Genomic DNA, 15,954 nt, shown 5'->3' with positions numbered 1-15,954 from the left:
AGCCATTCAACCAGAAATGAGCCTCATCGCTGAACAAAATTTGTCGATAAAAAAGCGGATTTTCCGAATGGACCACCTAAGACGCAGCCGCGGTCAACATTTAAATGAAATTATCTTCAAAAAGTAAATGTCATGTACCAATCTAACGTTTAAAATAAAGAACCGATGAGATTTTGCAAATTTTATGCGTTTTATTGTTTAAAAAAGTTCTCAAGCTCTTAAAAAATCACCCTTTATTTGAACAATGTAAGACAATTACAAATTAACCACGAATTTCAGTAGTTTCGAAGTCCATGCTTTGTTTAGTATTCTAAACGCATTATTCTCAATAATCGATTAACACAGAATCGATTTTAAGAAGTAAGAAAATATGCCCCCATTTTCAACCGCCGCCAGTGATGCATCCTAAACCAATTTAAATGCTGAAACAAACAAATTGACATTTTTGTTTTCGTTGTGTGTGTGTGTGTGAACGTACGAAGAAATTTAAAAAGGAACAACAAAAAGTATTGACGATCTAGCGAGATAACATCAACGGGAGCATCCAAGTTCAGTGGTTGACCCTTCCGTTTCGAATTCGATCATTCGTGTCCGAGTTCTCGAGCTTGCAGGATGTGTTACTATTCGTCTCTTCAGTGATTCTTCCATCTGCGTGTGGAATTCTTTCATTTATTTTCTTGTTGAGTCGGTTTGAGCAAGTGTATGTTAGGCAGAGAGCAGGAAGCCACCGCAGTGAAATAATTCCGAAGAAAGAGCTGTTGTCCTCTTGCTCGCGAGTGTATCTGTTCATCCTCCGGTGATTGGTGTTATTTTTAGTTCGTCGCCATCAGCAGTTTGAGGCCGGTTTCTATCGCCGTGGTCCAATACTACAAACGCACTGCACGGCAAGACAAGTGAGCAGTAGTAGCAGTGAATCCGAACAGTGACAAATCGGATCCAAACCAAGTCAAGTGCGTGTTCTAGACAGACTGCCTGTGCCTGCTGAATCGGTTGCTTTTTTCCCCTCTCTAAGTGAAAGCGGGATTCCAACGATCCGGAACCATGTCAAGTAAGTGATCAGATAAATGATTTTAAATCAAGTTGCTGGTGCTGCAGTTTGGCAATTGTTGTTTTACCCTATAAAAATCGCAAGAGTGACCTCTTAATGACCTTCACAAACTGTGCCAAATGTTGACCGTGGAATTCACTGAACGGAATCATAATACCGTGCCCTATTGGAATGCCAAGTATTATCAAACGATTGAGACTGCAAATGGATTTTACTTTCAGGAAAATATCTGCTTCAGGAGCTATTTTTAGATTCTCGACGAAGTTTTGATTTAGGAATGGAAACACGAACGTTTTTCGAAAGATGTACCGTTCGCTTTCAACTGGAATCAGTTTTATTGAGAAGAATTTTAAACGCCGAACAAAACCCACGAACCACTGCCCACTTGTTTTTCCCAGAAAAAAATGTCGTGTGTGAGAATGTTTGGGTATTGTGTAATACGGCGACTGCTGATGATGTTGTTTTTTTTTCGCCGGCGCCGATGCCGGTTGCACCCCATTTTTATTGTTGTTGTTGTTGAGCATGTGACCGGGCAATGACTGGTGACTTATGACGTTTGCGGTTGGGCACAGAAGTCAGAGGTCGTGGTGTGTTCGAATCTTGGTCTGGAAGGATTTTTTTTTTACTTTCAATCATTCTCTAGTTTGAAATAGAAGTCGTTTTACCAAATGCTACACATAAATCATAATCGTTTCTAAACATTGTCGTTATCAGGTTAGTGTCGGCGTTTAGTTAATTAAGTATCATTATTGTTATCAGCTCATCTGAGGTGATTTACTGTAGAGAAAAGTGGTATTATTTTATTATTAAATTTTCTGGCTAATGTTGTACTGTTAAATGATTTTAGAGGTGACTTTTTGCGTGGATTTTGAAAATAACACACTGTCATACATGACTGCACAGAATGCATTAGCGATAATAAGATTCAGCAGTTTTAGATAAACTTGCAAATCGATTAGACACGAATCTTCCTCGCAACGTCCTTGATGTTCCACTTATTGGTTGCTAACTGGCCATCTTTGGAATAGCTGACAAGGTCACACAGTAAAAAAAGCGAGAGAAATTAGAGTAAAAAAAATATAGCAATATTAGAGATGTAAAGGGAAACTTCGCATAGTTCTAAAAAGAACCGATTTGTGGAATTTTTCTGATGATTACAACTGTTGAGTACTTTTTGTCATCATCTATTTATTTACACCAGAACCTAAATTCTGAATTAGTATTTAGGAACTGGAACTGAACTCAGTTGCAAAATTAAGGTTCGCAATACTGATCAAGAATTTTAGATCATAAGTTTAGCTCTAGAATTCTGGAACTGAACTTATTTTCCAAATTTAATTCTAGAACCGAATTCTGAACTTGAGGTCCGAACCTAGAATACGAGTTGAATTCAGTTCCAAATTCTAGTTCCAAAATCAAAGTTCCGTATTTAGTTTGCCCATTTTGAATTCTAAAAATGAATTCTGAAACTGAATTCAGGAAGTAAATTATGAAATTAATCACAGGAATTGAATTAGAACTAATAAGCTCAATTGGCACGTTTCTCTAGTTATTTGGAGATTTGTGCCTTGCCGTGGCTTCTCATCATTTTCTTGATGGGAAGGGAAGGATAAAAAGAATAACATGGAAGAGAAATGTGAGGTGAAAATACAGCACAAAACAAAAATAAATAAATCTGCAGGTGTTAAAATGCACATCTAACAAAACCTCTAACCCACGAGAAGGTTTAGAGATTTTACCAAAGCGACACCATTTTGCTTTCCTGGGAAAATGCAGAACGATTCGCAATTGCCGCGATTGCTTTCGATGGAACAAAAACAGCAACGAGTCGATGATTCAGAAAACAGTTTATCGCTATTTACTCGCAACAAAAAAGATTTCTTGCATCGTTACGTGACCATGGACGAAACATGGATACATCACTACACTCCAGAGTCGAAGCGGCAGTCATCTGAGTGGCGCACAGCTGGCGAAAGCCGTCCGAAGCGTCCGAAAACGCAGCAGTCAGCTGGCAAAGTCATGGCGTCAGTTTTTTTTGGGATACGCATGGCGTGATTTTCATTGACTACCTCGAAAAAGGTAAATCGATCAACAGTGATTATTATATTGACTTACTGGTGCGTTTGAAGGAGGAAATCGCAAAAAAACGACCGCACATGCAGAGAAAAAAAATCCTTTTTTATCAAGACAATGCACCCTGCCACAAGTCGATGAAAACAATGGCGAAATTGAGCGAATTGGGCTTTGATCTGCTTCCCCACCCCCCATACTCGCCAGATTTAGGCCCCAGTGACTACTGGCTCTTTGCTGATCTTAAAAAAATGCTCCAGGGAAAAAGATTTGGCTCAGATGAGGAGGTCATCGCTGAAACTGAAGCTTATTTTGAAGCGAAAGATAAATTTTGTTATAAACATGGTATTGAAAAATTTGAAAAACGTTGGAGCCATTGTATCACCCTGAAAGGTGATTATGTTCATGAATAAAAAAAAAATTGCAAAAAAATGTTGTTTCCATTGTTAGTCTCGGGACTTATTGATCCATGTGTTAGTTGCGTCAATGCGGGACAGTTACATACCAGATGATTTGAAGTGCCGTAGTCGCATTCATGCCACGAATAGGATACAGTCTAACTGTGACACGGAGTTTTAAGCTCCGAAGGGCAAAGCCCACAAATGTCCCGTTCGCAACTGCCTTTTTTAGGCTCCTGCAGTCATTCAATCGTCGGCACGGAAATACACCTTCACTTGCGAGCTTCCGTTTTAGTGACCTTTTACGACATGGAACAGAAAACCAGTGGATCAATTCTTGTTTGAAATAATTCCGCCGGCTGCCGCACGACTTACCTGTTTAGTAGACTTATACGATCGGGACAGGTGGACCGTAGTATTATTCTTAGCCAGTTGAGAACCACTACCGACACTAGACGGCTATGTAGGCTGCTCAGAAAGAAAAGTTGACATTTAAGAACAATTCCCATTGGTGGCCGAGCAGCCGAGAGAGAACTAAATTCAGAAAGTAAATTATGAAACTGATCCCAGGAATTAGAAAATAATTCTCAAATTCGGGTTCGGAGTTTAGATTTAAAAATTTGTTCCAGAATCCAGATCTATAATTCATATCCTGAGTTACGGTCTAGAATTCCTGAATCAGAATTCTGGACTCGAATTTCGAATATAATTTAAGGCACTTACTGAACGGTAGCTCCGTTCAGAAACAGTACATCGATGAAATAATAAAATCGAGCTAACATTCGTGAATGTCATTCACAAGCAAATTAATCTACAAACCAGAGCAGTGAGATTCACAGATTTTCGTTCCAAGAGGCAGGAATTTTCTATTCTATCGCGATTCTTCAAATAGTAATTTCTTCGTAAATTTCTTACTATCTGCCAATATTGCCCTCTCTCCCGCAATCAATCTCTGATTGGTTTCAGTATGACAATAAGTTAGTTTTGTTTTGAGGCTGGAGTAAACAGGCGTCATTCTTGGCTCTATAGTAGGGGATAGAGCAAAAGGTAAACAAGTAACCAGTAAATTGTTGTATTTTGTACTGTTCACAGTTCAATACGATCGTATAGGAAGAGGGGTAAACAATCATCGCGCTTGAACAGTAAAAGATTTGCCCGCGCATCCGGCGATGCCTGTTATCTCAAACTAATCGAGTTTTGATTGTAAACAGATTTCTGCTTTATTGTGCTTCAACGTTGTACGGCGTTTCGGAACAAACAAGCTATGATTCGAATCATCATCTTTGTATGAAGCAAGATTCAAGTTTGTTCATCAAATAAAGACAGATCGACACCCAAAATTGCTGTTCCGGTTTTTTTGAATAGAAGTTTGGCATATGCGTTTTCGCCCCACTCTTATCTCTTTCCAGTCCTGAGCTGAATTAATGAATAAAATTAGCATGAAATGACAAGTCGTTCAAATGAATCCAACAGGTTTCCGTTCCTACTAGTTGTTGTTTAATTAGGTTGAACATGCTCAAATTTCTTTCGGCAGATTTAAAATAAATGAAATCTTGTTGATCGCATAAAAAATCGCTTAGTATCCTGTAAAATTTTGTAAATCCGCTTGAAATAAATGGCAAAATAAGGAATTTTTTTTGTCAGTTGTTTTAAGAATGTATGAAAGTCGAAATTTTTTTTGTGATGCCATATGTTTAGAAATGCATAAAATGTTGTTTTAGAAAAGAATGCACGATTTTTTTTTAAAAGATTTCAGTATACTTATTCTTACATGAGGTTGTTGGCTTACTTTATTAGTGATTTTAACCATTTATAGATTTCACACCATTCACAGATCTACGCGAATTAAATATATACATATGCACTGAATATCACTTGTAAAAAACAGTTTTCTCGAAGGTTTTCAAAAATTCGATGGAGCTTAAGCGGCCACCCCTGGTTGCTACTCCGTTACTGATCGGGATCATGTGATATTGCACAGAAAAATTCTGAAAGATCAAACCTGGGAATGGCAAATCAACCTTCAATATGCAACTTCTGATAACACCAGAGTTCAATGATCAGTACCGGCGCCGACCAGGTCCGGTAGTAGGTCCACTTAGGGATGAGAAGGTATGTTAGTCCAACACAATTGAACAAGTGAAGTCTTCTGAACTATCTGAGTTTATTTTTGACATCATGATAAAAACCTAATTTCGAGTGTTTACTGTGAATAAATGCACTTTGCGCAGTAGACAGTCTGAAAGGAGACAAATGTAACCTAGAAAAAGGTAAGTATTTTTGTCATGTTTTCGATAGTCTACATATTTATTACATTGGAAAAAACGGGCATTTAACATGAAATAAAGCATGTTTACCGATCGAGTGTTTTCCAAGTACCAAATAGATATGGTAAAATTAGATGTTTCGAGGGCTATCCAGAAAAGAAACAAGCATTTTGCTATGCCTGTTATGCTTTCTAAATGTTTTATTCAAAACAAAACAAAAATAATCATTTGATTACAATTAATCTTCACATTAGAAAGAAGAGTTTTAGGAAATCGGATTAACTGTTTTCAATGCATTCGAACGGTCAATTTGCCAACATTAAACTGTCGAATCCAAACCACTGCATTTCGTCTATTCGTCTGTAAACGAGACTGGAACCTTTCATTTGTACGAACTAAGCTGACATACATTCTAGCGTATCGCATAGGGTTAATCATGGGAATGGGAGTTCTTAGCAATTATTAGAAGAGGTATACTGATATTTCAATATTTTGTGGCATACGAGTTGCGTTCAAATTGTTTGGAGTGAAAACAAGAATAGTTTATTCAGTTCGCTTTCACATCTCATCCAAGTCAGTCGATAAAACAAAACCGCTTACGTTCGGGACGGAAGAAACCAAGTACAGTATTGTGTAGTGAACAATAGAACGATCTCGAAATCAGTGAACCAAACGAATAAAGGCTACCGCCGCTGCGAAAGAATACAATTATTGTTGACTTCCGGCAGTGTAAAATTCGACCTTCGATACGAGAACTTGAAGGTTTGCTTAAGGAGCAAATGCATCTTGACAATAAACGTGTGCATTTACTTAAATGCAATAAGACGAATAATATTGTATACATCCAGTTTTATAAAGAGTTGGATGCAATTCAAATTACAAAAGATAATAACAATGTGCACTATGTGGAGCACGAGAACATTAAGTACAACATTCCAGTATATATGGAAGATAGTGCTATAGAAGTGCGTGTGCATGATCTTGCCCTCAAGCGTCACCGATCCTTATATTCGTAAAACTATGTCCCAATATGGAGATATTTTCTATATCGAAAAAGAAAAGTGGAAGAATTTTTTCCCCGGTATTCTAAATGGCGTACGTTTGTTACGCATACACTTAAAGAGGCCTATACCTTCTTATGTGATTTTCGGTCAAGATACAAGAATTCCGTGCAAATCACTTGTTACCTATGACAATCAGATGGCCACATGTCAATATTGCCAAAAAGCGGTTCACTACGGTAAGCCATGTGATAAACTGGACTGGACAAGGAGACAACTACACCAAAGGACAACGGTGTTCCTTCACACCAACCCCAAGCATTCCCCTAAACGAAACCATCAGTGTCCCCTGTAGAACAAAGTACATCAGCTGCAGCTAGTAACATTCCCAAGGCTTGTGAAAAAAAGTACGGGTGTGTAATGTCAGAGACATAATTGGATGTCGTGAATACGGATAAAACTGACACGATTTCTTTACACTTTCGAATTCGAATTGATAGTTGATCGATTATATGAATTGCGAAATTTTCCCCGTTTTCACTATTAAACTTTTCATCGATTTTTGATGTCGATTATCTCATTTCGGATTTGCATATTTCATTGAAAGAAACTATCAAGATGCTGTACAGGATTCATTTCTGCCTTTTAGAAGGACCAAATTGTGGAATTCTCTACGATATTTAGCACAGTTCGGAACATTTATCTCGAACGATTTTCGCACAGCGAAAACGATCGAAGTAAATCAAATTATTTTAGATTTTCACTAAACTGATGATTTCTACCTTCGAATTTCAAAGAAGTAATCTTATTAGTTCTTTAGATAACATTTAGAGCCATTAGAACGGCTGATTTTATATAATGTTGTCCACTTTTCGTTTCTTGTTTTGTTTCTCTCCAATGCAAAGCAACAGTAGCTGATGCAATCGTTCTTGCTTGAATTGAAACTAGCTTTGCGTATAAACCAACACATCCGCTCGCAGTGCCAAATGATGCGAAACTGGTTCAATTCGTCTTCCCGCCTTGACGACCGGAAGGCAAAGAGAACTATGACGTGTGCGTTTCTTTTTTAAACCACGCAGAATGTGCGCTTTCCGATGCCGCTGTTTGAATGCGTCTTCTCGCCCCGCCGCCTGCTTTCATCCAACGCACAAGAAGAAATGATCGATTTTTGTCCATGGTTCCCCTTTTATAACGTTCAGTTGAAGATATGTGCCTGACTACCTCAAAATCGTCGTCCTTGCGCGAAAACCCCAAGCAAAAGTAAAGAGTTTTCCGCGTTGTTATAAAATTTTCAGAAAACCTTATTTTTGAGTTGTTTGTGGTTATCTCACACTGTTCAAAATATTATCCTAAATTCCTGATCATATTTTTGATGACATAGTGAAAGAATTATGTTGCTGCAATTAATACAAGTCGAGATATTCACGATTGAGTTCTGCCCATTCTTCCATATGGCTAATTTTGAAAAGGTGCCCCATAGTAAAGTAAGTCGTATTCACGACAAACTAACGATTGTTCCGCCAAAAACAGTGATGCTGAATGGACGGGAATATCAAGGGGAACGTGCCATTTGAGCCAATTTGTTCTGATTCCTGAATGAACGGGAGTGTGAATAGCGAACCACTGCTCCCCCTTCATTCGCTAGATAACAGCGAAAAATTATAACCAGATCCAGCAAAAAAAATTTTTTTTACTGTTAGACGGCCGCGTTAAACTTAAAGGAGCTGAAGAAAAAAAATTATGAAAAAAAAACATATGGGACTACGAGATTGCTCATATCTATAAACTATGTCGAATGATATAGAACAGTTAGGCATCTGGGCCAATTTTCTCTAGTCAATTTTTCAAGTGATTGCATAAACTTTCTATATGAGAAAGGCAATAAGTGTACTTTTATAGAAAAGCATCGTTGTTATGATTTTGTAATAACACTAACAAGTAGGTACAAATTGAATAAAAGATTACAGCTTACAATTACAAATTTGCATATTTTTCACCCGGAAAATATAGATTTAAATGTGGCAACCCTGCACACTATACGAAATTGAACAAAGCTCGCTTCGAACGAAGCAAAGTCTCACGCATCGTCGCGTACCGGTTTTGCATCGTCATTTTGATCGCCCTATAATTTCAGAACCGGAAGTCGGATCTGCATGAAATTGGGCAGTGTATTTTAAGACAATGTGAGCTTTTATTTGAATCATGATTCGCGAAAATGGGTTTAACCGATTTTGCGGAGAAATCGAAGTGAGTTTCGTTTTTGGATATTTTCTTCACTATCATCGGTACTTTCGGACGCGGAAACCGGTGACTAGTAGTCCCAAAGTAGTTTTATATGTTAACTAACAAGGTCTGCCAACTACATGAATTTTGTAGTAAGTTTTATAAAAATGTGCACCTCGTTTCGCCCTCGCTTGTGAAAAAATACTAATGAAATTGAAAAAATACAAATGAAACTCAGGAACATTGCATGGGACCAAGGGACCTTTCATTTGAATCCGAGTTTGTGAAAATCGGATCAGCCATCTCTGAGAAAGTTGAGTGACATTATTTGTCACATACACACAGATATTTCATGATCTCGACGAACTGAGTCGAACTCCGGGCCTCGGTTGTAAAGTCGGTTTTCAGAGCGATTGCATAGCCTTTCTGTATGAGAAAAGCAAAAACAGCCCACTTTGACAAAAGCATGCGCATCTCCTACGCGTCGTAGATTCTGCAATAGTTAAATCCCTTGTTAGATGCATACACTCCTAACAAAGTGCTAAGAATATGGTACAATCAGTACTCAAATACAATACAAATACAAATCTTTTCAACTTCGGAATCTCTTTCTTGCAATGAAAAATTGTCTAGTTAGACAACTATGATCATAACGTGTATTCATCGTTTCTGTGAATCAATCGCTAAAATCCGATTAGTAGTATTGGACTATCTCGTTTATTTATTCAACTCAATCACACATACCCTGCAAACGGCGTTGTTAGGGAGAACAAATTCAATTGATCAACAGCAGCCTCTTCTACAGACACACACACACACACACACACACACACACACTTGACAAAGCAGATGAAGACATTTCGATTATGAGTGCATTCATCGTGCCCGTATAGTTAATCCCGAAAACATATCACCAGAGAAATTTTCAAGGCCTCAGTCAATTTTTTTCAATCGACGGCATCGTCGCAATACACACTAACTGTTTCTTCTTTAGAGAGAGAGAAAAAAAACGAAAATCCAATGCCTACTTAATTTTAATGGTGGCGTGAACTTCGCTTCATGCTTCAACAGTCCTTATATAATTAGCCGGCACTGGTTGTCACTGGGTCGAGAGAGAGCAAACCGAAACGTCGTTATTGTTGTCTCGATTACTTTCGCCTGTCGTTTGTCTGAGGGAGCGATTTATGATGGTGGTGCAGAGGAATTCGTGTTTCGGGTCGAAAGATTCATTCATCTCGAGGGACGATGATACCGGGACTTTCAAGGCTAATACGGCAAACCACGTAGGACACGAGCGTCGATTTTGTTTTTTTTTCGGGGCTGAGCTCAATCGCCAGAGTGGAGAGATTAAAGTTGTCCCGATGCTGACTTGCATCGTTTATGCTAGCGTGCGGAATGCAAAGCGATGGTAGAACATTTCGGCAAATTTAGAAACTGATTCTTAGTGAGAAATCCTTGAGGCCTAGGTAATAGTCTTATAATTCCGAGGATATAAGTTTGATTTCTTCCAACTGGACGACTGTCGTCACTTTATTTACGACCAGTTTAATTTTGCCATAAATAGTTTTGACATAATACTTATGGCGTTTTTCATTGAGAAACACTGGTGGCGTGGATTGCTCTGGTTTTGCACATTCGAGCAGAAATGGCAATGAAACACCGTCAAAATGTTGCATTTCTGCTCGAAAGTGCAAAATCAGAGCAATCCACGCCACCAGTGTTTTTCAATGAAAAATGGCATTAGAGTGACTATAATCAGATAGGTTATAGGCACTCTAATAATACTCAGTCTGGAGTTTGTCTTAGTCACAAACCTTTTCTTGGAAATAAAATTGTCAAGAAAAGTTTTAACATTTGCTGATAATCCTGACGCACTGGAAGCTAGTAGCAAAGCCCACCGATGAATACGCTGTGTGTATTTGTCTGTATTTATAACCTGTGATGATAACGGAAACACGGCTTTGTTCCTGATAATGAAAGTATTTTTTTTCGATGCCTCCTCTGGTTGTGCGTTTTCAACCTGCCTCTGCTTCTTCCTGATCTCATCCGTCACTTCAGAATGCATCTTGGCGCTGTATTTATTATGTGCGCAATGTGATAACCGTTGCCTCCGATTAAGGTTACATAATACTCGCTGTTATCGCTTTCAATGTACGGAACGAAGGAACACAGAAACCAGGGATAAGTGGATTCGGCACTTGCAAATCTTGCAAATTCATTCATGGCTTACGAAACAATCAGTAAAACCGTCGCTTCCAGGTTATGTTCATCACTATTGACAATGGAGAATGTTTCGTACTGTCAGAAAAAGGTTTAGACATTCATCGATAACTCTGCAAATCGGTTTGTATAAACCACATGCAAATAAACATCAAAAGCAATAAAAACATACTCCCACTCTTGATGAAACATGTAGAATTTGGCTTTGCATTGAAACGAAAGTGACTTGCTTGGTACCTGTAATATATGTTCGTGCCTGGGAAAACGCATGAGTAATGCGCCGTGTTCAAACAGGTAGTTCAGTTCATTAGTGGTTTTTGTTGTATTTAGTCCCTGCAAGGTATTACTGCAGATTGGCTAAAGGAAGACGAAGAAAAGGATGAATTGCTTATTGTGCTGTGTTCACGTGATTAGACGTAACAGGTATGCTCATGTTGAAAACTCCGAAGGCTCAGGCAGTAGTATCCACACAGATTAATCAGCTAAGTATTGCAACATAGTTCACAACATAGAAAGGGTTTTGATAGTACCTATTATCTTTTTCGGGGCAGAACCAGCGTAGATGTCGTGTGGAATCCGTCGGCAAAAAGTATAGCCAAGTATAGATCCACTGGGTTCCTGCTTCCATGTCGTAAAAGGCCCCAATTGCAGGAATTCCCCTTTTCCTACTTTCAACAATGAAAACTTTTCTTCACTAAGCTGTCACTTGGTTCAACAAAGTGATTTTTTTATTTCTATTTCTCCAGACAATGTTTTATTATTTATTTTTCCGAGTTTTTAAGAATAACCTTATCTGGAAAAAATTTCTTGTTCTTTAAAACTATAGGTTGTGGTAAGGTCAATTCATACGCGTCATTGTTTATTATCATGTCGTGATTCGTAAGCGATGCTTTCACTGAAAGTGTTCCGCTTTATTATTGTTTGTAGTTTTCTTAATTTCATACGTCTCTTTAACTAACTTAAATTAAAGTATGAATTTAGTTTTCTAATGCATATTCTAAGCCATCTAGAATAGCACACATAAACTCGTGTTAAATAAGCTATTTTAATGCTTTTGTGTGACCAACTAGGAAGATCCACGATAGAAAGACTATTCAATCACTATGAAAACTGACTTTTTAACCGAGAGTCGGATGTCATATACCATTCCACTCAGCTCGACGAACTGAGCAAATGTCTGTGCGTGTGTGTGTTTCGATGTGTGTGTGTGTATGTAATCAAAATGTGCACTCGATTTTCTCGGAAATGGTTGGACCAATTTTCACAAACTTAAGTTTATATAAAAGTTCTATTGATCCCATAGATTGCTATTAAATTTTACCTGGATCGGACTTCCGGTTCGGAAGCAACGAGGTAAAATGTGCAAAAAAAAGAAGAAAAAATGCACTCAAAATTTTCACAAAGACTGCTCAACCGATTTTCTTGAACTAAAATTCAAATTAAAGGCTTTGTAGTCCCATAGGTTGCTATTGAGTTTCATCTGGATCCGACTTCCGGTTCTGGAATTATGAGGTAGAATGTGAAAAATAAATTGAAAACGTGCAATGAATTAAAAACGTGAAAGTTCTAACAACCCCATAAAACCCTACCAAATTTCATCCGGATAAGACTTCCGGTTCCGGAATTACAGACTGATAGGTATAAAAAATTCGTGTTCAGGAGCGTATTTTGCCATTCTCAAACATAGATTCAAATGGAAGGTTTTATGGTCCCATAGCCTGCAATTGAATTTCATGTAAACCCGACTTCCGGTTCCGAAGTTATAGGGTAATATGTGAAAATTAGGAAAAAAACGTGCAAATGCTCAACCGATTTACATTCTCCTAGTTTGCAGAACTTTTTAGTTTGTGAGCATATAAACTTAATTCGGCAGTACTGGTCTCCCATTTCCAGGTCCAGAAGCACCGGTGGTGGTGAAGAACAGCTCAAAAAGTAACACTCACTTCGATTTTTCAGCGATGCTTGAACTGATTTTCACAAATCTTGATTTAAATTAATACTCTTATTGTCTCAAAAGCTACTGTGATATTTTATCCGTAACCGACTTACGGTTATGGAATTACAGGGCGAAGAGTGTCAAAGCTCTCAAACCGCCATATAAAATGAAGATACAAAGCCGATAAGCAACGGTACGTGCTGGCACGGAAGAAGGAAACACAACACGTTTTCACAAACGATGCACACACCGAAGCTGATTACTTACTCACTGTCCCCAGATATACCGTGACCGATTCTGGAAGCACCGAAAATAGTGTTGAAATACTCAAAAATAAAAAAAACTGACTACTTTCTCAGAGATGGTTAAGCGTTAAAAATTTTAAACCGTCACCTAAAGACTGTCCCAGAAAGTATGGACGCACTTTGATTTCGCTGTAAATAAATCACTAGTGTTAGATATTCAAATTTTATTCGATATACTGATAATAGACCACAAAAACAAAATATTATTCTCAACATTTGCTACTTAGCCATTGTAGACTAGCTGGCGCACCTTCTTGCGAACGTTCTTCATTAATTCTTCATTAAATTCCGTACAGACTTCTTGGCGACAAGTTTTGACACTTTTTTCTAATCTTTTTCGAACTGTTGAATGGTTTCGGCTGCCGAGACATGTTTCCGAAGCAGTGGTGATGAAGGGTTTAGAAATCTTACCGACTTCAATCGATGTCTCGGACTGGTTTAACACTTGCCCTTTCCGCACCGTATAATATTGTGGTTCCGGCAAGGATTTGTAATCGAGTTTCACGTAGGTTTCGTCGTCCATGATTATGCAGTTCAAATTTCCAGCAAGAATCGTAATGTACAGCTTTCGAACCCTCGGCCTGATCGATGCTTCTTGTTTCCGATTACGTTTTGGTTGTTTCGGCTTCTTATAGGTTCGAAGATTCAAACGTTCTTTAGCGCGAAGAACATTTGACTTCGAAGTGCCAACTTTTTGGCCACATCCCGAACTAAAACCTCCTTCTTTTGCTCGAACGCCTTGAGTATACGTTTATCCAACTGAGGGTTAGCGGGACCATTTTTTCCACCCGTTTTCGGTTTATCCTCACCGAACTTCCAGATTGCATTTCGCACATTGGACATTGATTGCAGTTGCTTGCTGATTTGAGGCTGAAAACGTTTTTGAAGCAGAGGTACTGGGTTGACTAGTTACCGTTGCTGAACGGTTGTTCTTGTCTTTGGTTGAAGATGTCCTTTTCACAGTTTCAGTGCATGGTTTACCGTAGTGTGCGGGTTGTTCACAAAACTGACATGTAATCAGCTGATTCTCATAGGTAATCAACGTTTTACAAGGGTGTCTCCCGCCTTGAGCACAAATGATGTAAGATGAAATTGCCTTATGTAGTCGCCTAATTGCCTATCCGTACCATTCGCTTGCCATTCCGGATACATTCATACAATCCAGATGGTCAGAATGATTTTCAGAGTTCGAGTCCAAAATCTTGTTCAGAATTCTGAGATCAAATCCAGAATTCAGATTCACGTTCGGAATTCAGACCCAGGATCCTGCTTCCCGGTTCAGATTTTAGGTTTAGATCTAAACTTTCTGTCAGAAATTCAGACCCGGAATCTAGGCCTGGGATCAGAACTTATGCCCAAATCACATGAAAACCTATGTATTCCTGTCAGGAGTTCAGGTCTATAACCCAGGTTCAAGAAGCCAGGTGAAGCCATGTTCTGAAACTAGGTTCAGGATCTAGTTTCAGGTTCAAAAACTCTGTCAGGAGCTGATCCGGGGTCAGTATTCTTCAGAATTGAGGAATCCTAGAGAACTCAGGTCCAGAATCCAAATCAGGCTCACAGTGCAAAATAGGTTCAAAGTTTAGTTTCGTAAGCTCTGTCAGAAGTTCAGAAAACAGAATTCTGGTGCAGAATCCAGGTCCAGAATCTAGGTTAAGGTGGGGTCGCTCTGCCAACTGAACTACTGTGGATGTTATGATACACAACGCAGAAGACTTCCGGCTAGAAAAGAACTTGGTATTTAATCTGCATGTGCACGGTCGGTTAGGTTCACATCCTGTGATCCAATTTCACACTCAAAAACTTCATTCTTCTACCAGTCGATATCACTTCATTTTTACGGTTGTGAGGTTTTGTTGTTGTTGTTTTTCGCACCCAATGTTTCAATGATAGGGTCTTGAATTAACAATTAACTTCTACCGCGTTGGGATTGTGAAGCAAATTATTTTTTGTGTCAACCGATCTATTTTATATTTAAATCTCGAGTTAACTGCAAAAATGTGGATTGTCGCAGAATTTGAATAATATGTTTCTACTTGTTGGGCAGTAGAACGAACAATATATTTAAAACTAGCTGACCCGTCGAACTTCGTCTCGCCCAAAAAGTTTTTGTTCGAATTTATGTTTTCGGACAGCAGAATTGTCAAACGACTAAGTGTTTTACGTATGTCTCCATTGTTTTTCTGATTACCTAACCTACAATCAACGGAATGCGACACACACGCTTTAGCTCAAAAAAGGAGTATCACAAAAAATTATTGTGAAAATGTGAAATACTTATATTAAAATTGAGCAAAAGCACAGATTGTCATCTCATCCTTTGAGTCAATGAACTGAGCAGAGATCCTTCTCTAACGGCTTCGACGGAATGGATATAAGGTGCCACGTTTTATGTGACTCTTACTTCCGGTAATCGATAAAAAGCTCGCTAACCATAATGTTGGATTGATAAACTTAACACAATGTTGCAGAGTTTCTCTTCTAGA

General features: G+C 38.5%; 1 protein-coding gene across 9 annotated transcripts in view; it reads left to right on the top strand.

The window, feature by feature from the left end:
• The first annotated feature begins 493 nt into the window (after positions 1-493).
• Positions 494-15,954, top strand: part of LOC131439247 (glycogenin-1) — a 46,046-nt gene continuing 30,585 nt past the window's right edge. For 5 of the 9 annotated variants that reach the window (XM_058610024.1, XM_058610026.1, XM_058610022.1 and 2 more), the window contains exon 1: positions 495-1,048. In XM_058610024.1, coding sequence (XP_058466007.1) covers positions 1,042-1,048 — 7 coding nt within the window. In that variant the 5' untranslated portion in view covers positions 495-1,041. Of the gene's footprint in view, positions 1,049-15,954 lie in introns of all 9 variants that reach the window. The other 4 variants (XM_058610031.1, XM_058610029.1, XM_058610030.1 and 1 more) reach the window with 2 other exon arrangements.

This window comes from Malaya genurostris, chromosome 3 (genome assembly GCF_030247185.1).
Source record: "Malaya genurostris strain Urasoe2022 chromosome 3, Malgen_1.1, whole genome shotgun sequence".
Lineage (NCBI taxonomy): Eukaryota > Metazoa > Arthropoda > Insecta > Diptera > Culicidae > Malaya > Malaya genurostris.
This window is presented reverse-complemented; position numbering and strand designations above follow the sequence as displayed.